Source organism: Drosophila suzukii, chromosome X (assembly GCF_043229965.1).
Source record: "Drosophila suzukii chromosome X, CBGP_Dsuzu_IsoJpt1.0, whole genome shotgun sequence".
Lineage (NCBI taxonomy): Eukaryota > Metazoa > Arthropoda > Insecta > Diptera > Drosophilidae > Drosophila > Drosophila suzukii.
In genome coordinates, this window is record NC_092084.1 from 4,437,672 (window position 1) to 4,449,760 (window position 12,089).

Genomic DNA, 12,089 nt, shown 5'->3' on the forward strand with positions numbered 1-12,089 from the left:
TTCAAATAAATTTATTTTGTTTATTGATTTGAACAGATGTTCACAACATTTTTTTTATGTAGCAATAGATGGTTTTATATTCTTATTATTATACTTTAATAATCTTTCGTTATGGCGATCTGGGACATTTGGCAAGTAAAACCTTACAAATTATTATTGTTTAAATTTAAATATTTCTAAAGCGATAATTTTCAATAGATGCCGAACTTAGGATCTCTTGATAGCCATCTATCGTATACTTTTGCCAATGTCTAGTGTATATTTAAAACAGAAACACAACACAACACGACGGGGACGGCGATGAGGGTCTCCTACTGGCCCTGGTCCGCAGAGGATCCTTCCTGCAGCCCCATCCTGGCCTCGTCATCGTCCACCAGCCACTTGACGATCGACAGCCGACCGGCGACATCGGCGCTGTGCAGGCGCTGCTCGAACTCGGCGTAGGAGATCTGGTCGCAGCCGGAGAACCCGAAGGCCTGCTGCTCCAGCAGCTGCAGTTCGGCCTCCACCTCGGGCCTGCGGTCCTGGCCCTCGCCTGAGGGCGTCTGATCCTGCGGCGGATTCCAGATCGGATCGAGGAGGCTGCGCATGATCTGGCGGAAGTCGTCGCGGGTGATGCAGCCACTGCGCCGTGTGTCGAACATCTTGGTGAGGAGGCGCAGCTTCTGGGCGCGTCCGTCGCGACGTCCCGTAGACGAGCTGCGTCCAAACTGGGGCACCAGGAAGGTGGCGCAGGTCTCCACGAACTGGGCGAAGTACAGGCGGGCGCTGGGATCGCGGCTGGGAAAGAAGCCGTCCACGATCTGGCGGTGGAGCGGATTCAGCGAGAGCTGCGGGATGCGCAGCAGGTCGGTGGGCGTCAAGTAGCCGCGCTGGTGGCGATCCAGGCTGCGGAACCGAGTGTGCAGCTGCTCCAGTTGCTCGGCGGACAGGCCCGTGGCCTGCTGGTGGTCACCCAGTTGGGCGGGATTCAGCTGGCGACTGCCTACCGCGCCCATGCCGAGATATGCCGATCTGGTTCCAGTTGCTTCCAGTGTTTCAGTTTCGGGACATTCAAGTAACCTTGTAAGTATTAGAGTTCAAAAAACGTACTGCTAACAGCAATCCCGAAGCTAACTCACCCGTCGGAATTTGGTTGCCAGGGGTAGTGCGATTGGGTCGATATTCAGCCGTATTGGAGGTATTGGAGGGTCGAATTTGTAAGCCGTTTTCGGTTTCGATATTTCGTATTACCGATGGCATTCAGGATGGGAACCCAAAGCTGAACTTCTAGATTTTATAACTTGAGATATTGAATCCCGATTTTATGATTTTGTGGTTGAATTCTGTAATATTCTGCATTAAAATTTACCTTTTTAGAGAGGGTCAAAATTTTTACCCATTTTCATGTTCGATTTTTCCGTATTTCCAAAGGCTTTCAGGATGGGAACCCAAAACTGTTCTGCAAAAATCCATATCTTGAGTTATTGTATCCCGATTTAGACATGGCATACCTCTTTGAGTTTGTGGTTAAATTCTCTAATATTCTGCCTTAAAAATTTACCTTTTTAGAGAGGGTCCAAATTTTTACCCATTTTCATGTTCGATTTTTCCGTATTTCCAATGGTTTTCGGCATAGGAGCCCAAAAATGAACTTCTAAATTCCATAACTTGGGTAATTTGCTCCCGATTTTAAGGTGGGATACCTTTATGAGTTTGTGGTTGAACTCTCTAATATTCTGCATTTAAATTTACCTTTTTAGAGAGGATCCAAATTTTTAGCCATTTCCATGTTCGGTTTTTCCGTATTTTTAATGGTTTCCGGAAAGGAGCCCAAAAATGAACTTCTAAATTCCATAACTTGGGTAATTGGATCCTGATTTTCAAGTGGGATACCTCCATGAGTTTGTGGTTGAATTCTCTAATATTCTACATTAAAATTTACCCTTTAAGATAGGCTTACAATTTTAACCATTTTCATGTTCGATTTTTTCGTAATTCCAAAGACTTTCAGAGTGGAACCCAAAACTGCACATCTGGATTCCATAACATGAGTTATTAGATCCCGATTTGGAAGTGACATACCTCTTTCCAATTGATTAATATTTCGTTCGCAATAATCAACCTGTAGCTTTGGTCCTAAGTCCACTTGAGGAACGGAAATAATTATTTTCAATGCCTTATGTTGTGGCCAGTTGTTGTGGTTGGTTTAAATCCCTGCTCGAGAAAACAGATCATATCGGTGGTCCAGCGGGTGGCAGTGGGACATCTATTTGTGCGCTCGACCTTGGGGCCAACGAAATCGAAATAGTGGAGGAGGAGAGCACTCTTGGCATTATTTCTGTGTCATTTTCATTTGTTGACTTTCGCAAAATGCCGCATAAATCAAAACGGGCGCTGTCAAGGCCGCAGGGGCAGGGGGCGGGGCTGGGCCACTTCCGCGCCATCGTCGCCTCTGACGCACTATATCGAGAGTGCTATATCTTATTCTTGAGAGCCCCCTCAGCCGCCCACGTCACCTGATGCTCCCCTCTCCAGGGGCGGCGGAGACGCCACGGTGCGTGCGCCTTGGCCGGTTGCCAGCTGCCAGTAGAGCCCCCTCGCCGCCGCCCCTGGTGACCAAGCTAACTAATTGGCCCGCTTTCGTTGCGTGTCTGTCGTCCGCTGGCAAGGCTGGAGGGCAAGGTGAAGTGTCCGTCGTCCAAACAAAGCAGAACGCAGAAAGGCTAACAGGCTTAGCAGACACTCCTGCAAACACAAGAACAATTCTTAAGTTAATACAATTTGTAAATATCTTTAATATAGCAATTACTGTTGAAAAAGCGGTTTCTCATCCTGACTATAAACTAAAAGTAGGTTTTAAACCTAAAAAAGCTATTGCCACTTTTAAAGTAGCAACTAATGTTGGAATACAATACCAACATTCAGTCCTTTTTTCTCGTCCTCATGGAAAGATCCGAAATGAAAGTAAGTTTAACCCCCGAAAACGAATTAAAAATTCATTTTAAAAATCTACTACAAGGTAAGCTAAAAAAGTAGGTTTTATACCTACAAAAATTAAAGTTTAATCCTTACTTTAATTTTTACATGAGGATGATAAATCGGTTTTAAGTGGGAACACTTAAGGAACAGGCCTCAAAGCAAAGAAATCAAGCTTAGCGGGGACACAAACAGGGAGAACAGCTTGATCAGCGTTTTATTCAGACATGAACCACATTTGGAAACTCCAATCAAGTGGGATTAATGATCAATGATCAGTGATTCATAGACCTCAAGCTGTGGATCGCACGTTAGCTACATCGATTCAGATCCCGTTCGCAACCCCTGGGGGTTGATGACAAACAAACAAACAAATAGCTATTGCCAATGCAATTGGCCCGACCTCTGTGACTATGATTGAGCATACAAATTACGAATATGCTTTGCATATAGAATCGCGCGATCCAAGCGAAGCTAAAAATACGTACAGAAAAACTCTTACATTTGACGATCGCCAATTCCACTTGCAGCTGAGTAATGCGCCGAAATGTGTATGAGAAGCGTTTTTCTTCTCAACGCTTTCTGAAGGAAAAGCAAAATAAAAGTCATATATGAGAAGAAAAAATAATGAAAAATGCGCAGCACATGCCGCCGGCTGTCCGCTGGCCCCATCCCCATACCCATACCCATTCCCATCCCCATTTGCCGCATTTCTATCCCCGAGGCTGAGAGCAAAATCGACGAAATGCCTGGCGAGTGTCAAAAACGCGTCAAGATCAAAGCGAGCACGAAATTTCACCGCCCAGTTGCCAAATGCAATAATAAATTGGCCACACTAGACAACAACAGCAACAACATTGGCCATTTATGAGTACCCACAATGGGGATCGCAAAATTAAGAATATTATACGATGCAGCTATCCTTGATTGATCCCACTATGGTTGCGAGCCCGACTGCAGCTTGGCAGGATCGCTGGGTTCGTGTCCAAGCTCGGTTTGTGAACCAACTACATTTGAAGATCAGTTTTTAAAAAGTACAATTTACCTAAGATTGTAACGCTATATTGCTATCATTTTCACCCCGACTGTCCGCAGAATTCCTGGCTTTCCTTTGGCGCGTACAAATTGCACAAAACGTTTTTTGTTTGTTCAACAATTTGCGGCCCACTGCTGCCATATGTCCGAGGCCCGCGGTTCGTTTGCCATTCGAATGAGTCAGGCGGACAGCCGATGGATTGGATTGGATTCGATTCGACTTGCTGATGCCATTACTGCGGCATAATGAGACAAGTTTAATGCATTTAAATGAACTCGATTATGGGATTACGGGCGGGCCTTGCAGTGCGGCCATATGGCACATCCCCAGCAGCTTGATGCACCAAGGATCTGGATGCAATGGCATATTAAATTGTCCTTACATCTGGTGAATGCTTGGAAATATTTGTTTAGAATCTCAAAGGAAAATCCAGGCGTTACCGATACATTCCTTCTTAACTCATCAGCACACACCTGTAACCTGTTGAAATAAAATGGGCAATTGTATCAATAGAATTTTAGAACTAAAGAGCTAGAAATACATTTATTTGGTATCTAAAGCATTTCGGTTTTCTGTATTTCGTACTCGAAAAACCTTTTAGCTTAACAGAAGCTACACTGATAAAAAAAAGTAGTAATTATTCATATTGTTTCTCAGTTATTCGTAGACCTGTATACTATACAAACATAGGTGGTTATACTATTCATGTATCACAACGTTTTTAGCCTTACTGGAAGGTGTGACTTCTTATGATTTACAAATTTCGACTGGCTGTCAGCAGTCTTATAAGCTAAGATTGAGGAAGCGTATCTAATATTTTTTACCTATATTAAAATATTAACATATTTAATCTTCAAGATTTAATTTTTCTTTTTGGATTCAATTTAAGTATGTAATACGAAATTTTAGAATCAATATGTATGAGTTTTACTTGCAAACCTAAAAATGAACATTATGATTTTTTTAATGAAGAAAAACCGATAAATTATTATTGTTTACAGTCCCTGATAATTTTATCAGTGTAAATAAAAAATATTTTTGTTTTTTCGAATTAGTTGGGTGATTAGAAGCCGGGGGCTGGGCACCCCTGCTTTCTGAGATACAAGATTACCCTGCCATTTCCCCCTTTTTATGCTCCACCACCCCAACCTCCATCCAGCTTATTGGACGAAAACAGAAACAATATAGTAATATAATAATCAAAACATTTTAAGCGCCCCTCAAGGTTGTCCGCCGGCAAACAAGTCTCGCAGAGAGGTTTTTTTCGGGTTTTGGGGGGCAGTGGAAGCGGACGTGTTGGTAGCAGACTGGCAAATGCCCTACTGTGCAACAACAACAATGGCAGCGACAAAAAAAAATTAAACAAAAACAAAATGTGGGGGGGGGCCAAGGGAGGTGGGTGGTAGGTGGTGGTAGCGCCACACAAAATAAGCAAATGACAGGCAACAAATTGTAGAGCGACGCTATTTTTTACATTCTTTTTGCGTTCTGGCGCTTTTGTTGTTCTCGAGTTGTTGCTTTTTGCGTTAGTTTTGATTAATTAATTTCCTGACTAATTCATCCACAATGCGCGACTCGCTGGAGCCGCAGCAAATGTGCCAAAAAAAGCATAACAGAGGAGATAGAGCTGCGGAGAGAGATGGGGATAGCAGAGTAATTGCGAATAATTGGAAATGATTGCGCTTTGCTTTTCGGGATGCGAACAATTCTTTATTAGAACAGCGCAGCGAACTGAAAGTGAAGTGGAAAATGCAGGGCTGAATAAGCAGGGTCTACGTTTTTGGAGCATTCCAGGAAGCTTTGAAAATACGAAATATACCAAAATACCAAAAATACAAAAACGTGAATTCTTTAGAATAAGCTAAAAACTTGGAAAACGCTATTATGAAGCCAAGTTCCCAACCTAATGGAAACGTGACTGGGATCAGATAACCTAAACATCCTTAAAAAAACGTAAATATATCAGAATATAACAAAAACCGCGAATTCTTCAGCATTGGTTTAAAAAAAAGATAGCGCTTGTGTGTGTCCAATTTCGAAACTCGAGTTAAGGAGTTAATGATTTATCTTTTTGATGCTTTACTTTAATGATTGCAATATTGCCGAAGGATATTATAAATGGCGTCTGGCATTCAGAGATGCACCTTTTAACCCACTGTCCCATTGAAGTTGGGAGCAAATCGGCCTTCATTTTGTGGTTATGACAAATGTGCCACATATTATTAGTTGACTCGTGAGTTCGGGTTAATGTCAGGCTAATGGTGAATGGCGAATGGCGACGGGCGACTCATCGCTTTCGCTGCTCGGCAGATGCCTACAGACTGATTGGCTGGAGATTCAGAGGCTATTTCGGGTATTACCTAATAAAAATAAAAATGAAGTTGCTTTACAGGTCATACTTAGTAATTAATTATGTGTGCATACCTATAACAGCTTACAGTAGAGCAATCCAAATGTTAGGCAGAACCTGAAGAATTCGCTGTGTATGCATGTAGGGAACTTAAACAAGAGATCGTAGCTCCATCGCACAATCTCTCAAAAACACAATGTTTACAATCCCCACGATGATTTAGCATCGGTTCACGCGATTCACGCACATCTCCCGAGCTGAGGAAAGACAATCGCCTGGTCGGTTGACAAGTTGGCAGCTCAGCGGGACTTCCACGGTGCTAGGGTGTTAATGAAAACAGCAAAAACGGTCTAATCACAAAATATATATTTGATTTGCATATAAATTATCAGGATTGTGATTTTGTGTGTGTGTCGTTTTAGTCATTTCGATGCGGACAAACCACAGCAAACTTGGCCAAAGGCTTTAATCAGTATTTTTCCCTTTTCAAAACACAGTTTAATCACAGGTCGATATTTAAAACTAAACAAGAAATGAAATAATTTCATCGTTTTGATTTTTAAACTGCTCTTTCCATTTTCTTTTTACTACAGTTCGGCTCATAAAATAATCTTGACTTCTTTTAATGGTCCTTCGTTCAATTGTTGAACAAGCTGCTTGAAAATATTAACTTAAATTCTTAAAAAAATTTATTTAAATTGCAATTTTATTGGAGTCAATACACATACTATACTTATGATAAATCACATTAAAAGGTAGGAAAAATTGTACACCCTCTATTCGTTAGCTTTTTCCATAAAGGTGATCCAAAAATGACTTTCAATAGAAGAAATATGAAATCCCAATTTTAAAGTGCCTAAACTTTAATAACCTAACAAACTAACTAGGAGAAGTAAGAGCGGAAATCTTCGGTTAGTCATGCCATCGCAATCCCTTCCTCAAGATGGTGTTGTGGGTACCTCACCTATAGGAAGTTCCCTTGTAAGCCCCACCCCTCGGCACTTCAGTTAGCCTATAGCCGAGCACCTCGCAGATAGCGGACGATCGTGAAATCATTTGGCGAAAATAGCGACAATTACTTAACGCAATTAATAAATTCAAGAATTCAAGCCGGCAACTATTGGCAATAAATTAAAAGCGCCCCGGCTGATAAAGACCTAGGTATACGGATCGATCGGATGGGGTTGGTAATCGTTGGTAACGAGTTGTAATTGCTAATTATAACCGAGGGCCGACGAAATCGCGAATCGCAGATCGGAACTGGGGGCCGCGGATTGGCCAGCCGGGATGGGTTATCACCCGCCAATCGTCGTACTGATTGATAGCCACTAAGGGCTGCAGGGGTGGTGGTGTACGGGGTGGTATACCCGAACACCCCGATTAGATTGCCGCATTAAGTCATGCTCTATATGGGGGCGCGATCGCTATCTTTCCCCAGGTCCGTGCGGAAAATCCTTCGGTATTTTTCCAAAGAGATCTCCGGGTGTTTGCGTAGTATTATTGTTTCTTTGCCGTCGCCTTTTTTATTGCATTCTAAATCAGTGGGTGTTAGGGTGTACAATCTTTAAAAGGAGGGTTTCATGGTCTATTCCTTGGGGGGAAAATTAAAAGCATTTCGATCACAACAGTTTAGGACCTACATTTTACTTTGAAGAACCCAGTAAACGTCTTGCTCAAGGTCGGTTCACAAAAATGTTTACTCGGTTGATACTATCTCGCCCAGCTGTTCCTGTCCCAACTAAATACAAATAAATAAGCATGTACGCTGCCAAATTAAAAATAACACCAACACACGGCCGAATGAATGAAATATTGTAATCTCCATTCCATTCCAATTCCATTCCACTCAGAGTTCACTTGTAGGTTGAGGATATGATTCACTTCAATTGAGAACATTCCAGCGCTCAACGGTCGCTATCAGGCAGAGGCGTTTCGCGAGGGGGCGACTGTTTGGCCCAGTGCCATCCCCCGGAACCGACGCCCCTGCCAACCTCAGCCTTATCAGCGGAGGAACTACTCCAAGCTTCGGTGTGCTTAGCAGCAGTCCGTTCAGACCGCTCCACTTCCCCTGAGAATATGAAAAGATTCCATCTGCGCTGAGGCCGAGTGCCCCTTGAGCCCCAGACTCCCCGCTTTTATACCATCGAAATTGTATAGTATACAGGTCTGACACATATTTTTTAGCATGGGCATTCCGCCCTTTAGAGCACTTTAATTTCAGAGCTAACTAACATGAACTCTTTATAGTATATAAAGCTATTCACTTGAAACTAAGAATCAATGTCTTATCCATCCGTATATGAGCCCCATTATCCCATAGAAATGACACATATTTTTTAGCACTACCATTCCGCCCTATAGAGGCACTTAATTTCAGATGTAACCAACTTAAGCTTACATGTAAAGCTAAAAAGCCCGAACCCGAGCTCGAAACTCTTAAATGGTACTAGTCTAGTTCAATAAAACTTATTTTCTTTATCTATCCATCAGATATGGTAAATAGCCCTTCTGTAATTAAAAAGTTCTGAAAGTACATATTCGGTAGAAAAATTCCAGAGCTCCCGTGTAATCATAGCAAGCCCCCGAATTGAGCCTACACATGAGACCCTTAGGGTTATGACCACGCAGCAGACACCACCGTATATCTGGGCTCAGGAGGGAAAAGTCGAGATCTGGTGGGTCCGGTGGGTGTTCTGAAAACCGTTTGTTGACGCCATTAACCACATGCCGGGCCAAATCACATACGCAAATATGCTGGGTCACCCCCTTTTCGTGCACCCCCTTTCACCTTCATTACAATCAAAAAAAAAAAAAAAGAAAAAGTCAACGGCTGTCCGCTGGAAATGATTGGGGAAACCTGTGACCTGTGTCCTTCGAGTGTTTGAATTAATTGCGTAGCGCACGCCCGCTTGGCGACCATTTGGGGGGTGGCCTGTGGGCGGTGGGCGGCCAGCAGTGGGTGGTGGACAGTGGGCGTTAGCCACGGCCCACACAATAAATGACTTTATGTCCTAGTCCACCGCTGACGCCGGCGTCGCCGCACATCCGCAGTCCGCAATCGCACAGTCCCAGTCTGCGGTGCTCCGTTCCCAGTTTTACATCCCACATTAGTGTTGGCAAAATCGTTTGGGATACTTACCACTGATAAGGAAGCTTTATATGTATAAATATACAAAAAATATATATTCAAAATGATCTAAAAGATATAAGAAAGTAACAATCTACATTCTCTTGAAGCATTATTAATTTAATAAAATCAAAGGAATTAAATCCAGACCTTCAGCACAATATTCTCATCAATTTTTGTATTATTGTAATGATCCTAATTGTATCCATCAAGAAGAAGATTTCAAAATTAAATACAGGTACTTATGATAGGGAGCCATAAAAAGCACTTGCATTTTCAAATCAGTTAAAGACTGTCTAAAGGTATGAAGCTATATATTTTTCATCCGCAGTACGATGGTTCATTCCAAATAAAATACTTGATTTCACTGAATACTTTTGGATACCTTTATGAGTGATTCTAAATTCGTAGTGAAAAATTATAGAAGTGGTATAATATAGCAATAGTTTTATATACAACTCAAAGATTTTCAAAATTAAGTAGAAACAGAAATCATTATGACTTTAGACCCACTTAAGGTGTCTAAAAGTATGCAACAATATATTTTAAGTCCGGCAGTCCGGCTACTGCATACTTTTGGACACCTTGATGGGTGATTCCAAAATCCTAGTGATAAACTGTAGTAGCTATATCGGAATGGGCAGTACTGTCTCCATTCTGCATACCCTGTCCGTTGGCCAATGTCCGCCTGTCCGCAGAACGCGTGTTGCTCGTCGAGTACATAAAACTGGCGCCACAAGTCTGCACACAAAATGGCGGCCCACTTGGCCCGGACTAGGACCCACAACCAGACCCGAACCCGGACCACCCGGACCACCAACCACCCGGACAAGCCGAGGACTTGCGCTCCGGCAATGTCTCCATCGGCGGCGCTGTTTTCCTTCCCGCCGTCCGCTTTATTATACAATCGTAATTTCGTATCGTAAAAGCGGGCGTCGAAAAAATGTGAAAGAAAGTTTTCGTGTTGCGTGCAGGACCTCGCTCCATGGGTCTTTTTTTTCGGAATGGGTATAGAACGAGAGGTTGAAGTTTTCGGAAGGGGAGCCTCGTCAATCGATACGAAGTAGATCCAAAACAATGCAGAGTTTCGCTTTCAAGGTATGCCTTGGAAGAGCTTTCGGGCGTGGTCTCCGCTGGGAGAGGAAATGGAATTGGCATCCGGAGAGGGGACACTTCGCCGAGTCTTGGTGTCTTGACCACGGAAATGGGTCACCAGTTGCCAACTGTCATTGTTGCTAGTTCCACAGCGTATGGCGAAAGTGTGCAACAGTTACAAAAAAAAATGAAAGGTATTCCCAGGTTGATGGCTTAACCATTACCTTAGAATGTCATCAAAAGAAGTTACTAGGATTAAATCAAATGGGACTATTTTTACTCTTGAGCATGGCTTTTCATAAGGTGTGTATCTCTGTTTTCAAGTTATTGCTTAGCCATAACTTAAAAATATCATCTAAAAATGTTATTAAGTTTAAATAAAATGAGATTATATTTTTTTGCTTGGGTTTCCTTCACATGATAACCATTACTTTAAAATACCATCTAATAAGATTTAATAAAATGAGATTGAATTTCTTAGCATGGGTTTTCTTAAGATGATAAGCATGTATATAATTTCTTCAAGTAATTCCGTGACTATTACCTTTAAATACCATAAAATTAAGTAAGATTAAATCGAATGAGATTATATTTCTTAGCATATGGTTTCTAAAGAAGATATTTTCAATTCCTATAAGTTATTGCTTCTTCATTACTTTAAAATAATAAAAAGAAAGTTAGAAGACTAAAGCAAATGAGAACATGTTTGTTATTCATTCTTCAGTACGGATTTTCTTCAGATGCCTAGCAAATATATCTTTCTCTTCGGCAATGTTGCCTTATAATTTCTGTTACAGGTTGTTTTAGACCCCTAGAAGCATCAGCTATTAAGAGTTGTTCGATTAACTTTGCCTTCCCACTTGTTTTGCTTGTTTTCCAGTCGCTTAAATCCTAATTAAAGTTCACTAGGAATTGACTGGCTGAAGGACTGGCTTGCCGAGTGGCGCCCTTGGCTGTCGTGTCGCCGCCCCCTGTTATTGATCCGCTTTCCCAGGAAACTGGCGGCCCACATGGAGTCGGAAAGTGGAAAAGGAGGGGCCGGAAGCCTTTTTCGCGTGCTGCTGCCTGCTGCCTACAGACAATAGTGTTTGCCTTGGCCCAAACCCTTTCCCTTTGCCAGATTTCCTGCTGCAGCGATTAGGAGGACTAATATCCTCAATAATGCATCCCGAACCGGAGTTTGATATCGACACATCGAGTCAGCGGATTTCCCCCTCCCGAGGTTGTGTCGATATGTTATGCGCACTTCCTTCATCAGGTGGCCCATTCCCGATATCACCGCAATTCGTCATCTGTTGCCCTCCGACTCTAACCATGATTATATGACTAGTGCTTTGTTTACTATGCCACTATACTCATTCACTGATTAAACAGGGAAAGATCCGTCATCTGCCTATTGGGTTTCATTTCGAGTTTGACTGGAACACCTCAAAACATTTCTGGGCTCCTGTGATAAGTAAGTCTTCCTTTGAGACACCAAAAAAAATATGATCTATGTTAATTGATATTACAATGTAACTACA

General features: G+C 42.4%; 1 protein-coding gene across 4 annotated transcripts in view; it reads right to left on the minus strand.

Moving 5' to 3' along the window:
- The window catches only part of LOC108015210 (calcineurin B homologous protein 1), a 45,479-nt gene continuing 33,390 nt past the window's right edge, over positions 1-12,089 (minus strand). For 2 of the 4 annotated variants that reach the window (XM_070997377.1, XM_065867773.2), the window contains 2 exons: positions 1,122-2,727; positions 1-1,062 (listed from right to left, as the gene is read on the minus strand). In XM_070997377.1, coding sequence (XP_070853478.1) covers positions 312-998 — 687 coding nt within the window. In that variant the 5' untranslated portion in view covers positions 999-1,062; positions 1,122-2,727 and the 3' untranslated portion in view covers positions 1-311. Of the gene's footprint in view, positions 1,063-1,121; positions 2,728-3,446; positions 3,576-12,089 lie in introns of those variants that run through there. The other 2 variants (XM_070997378.1, XM_070997379.1) reach the window with 2 other exon arrangements.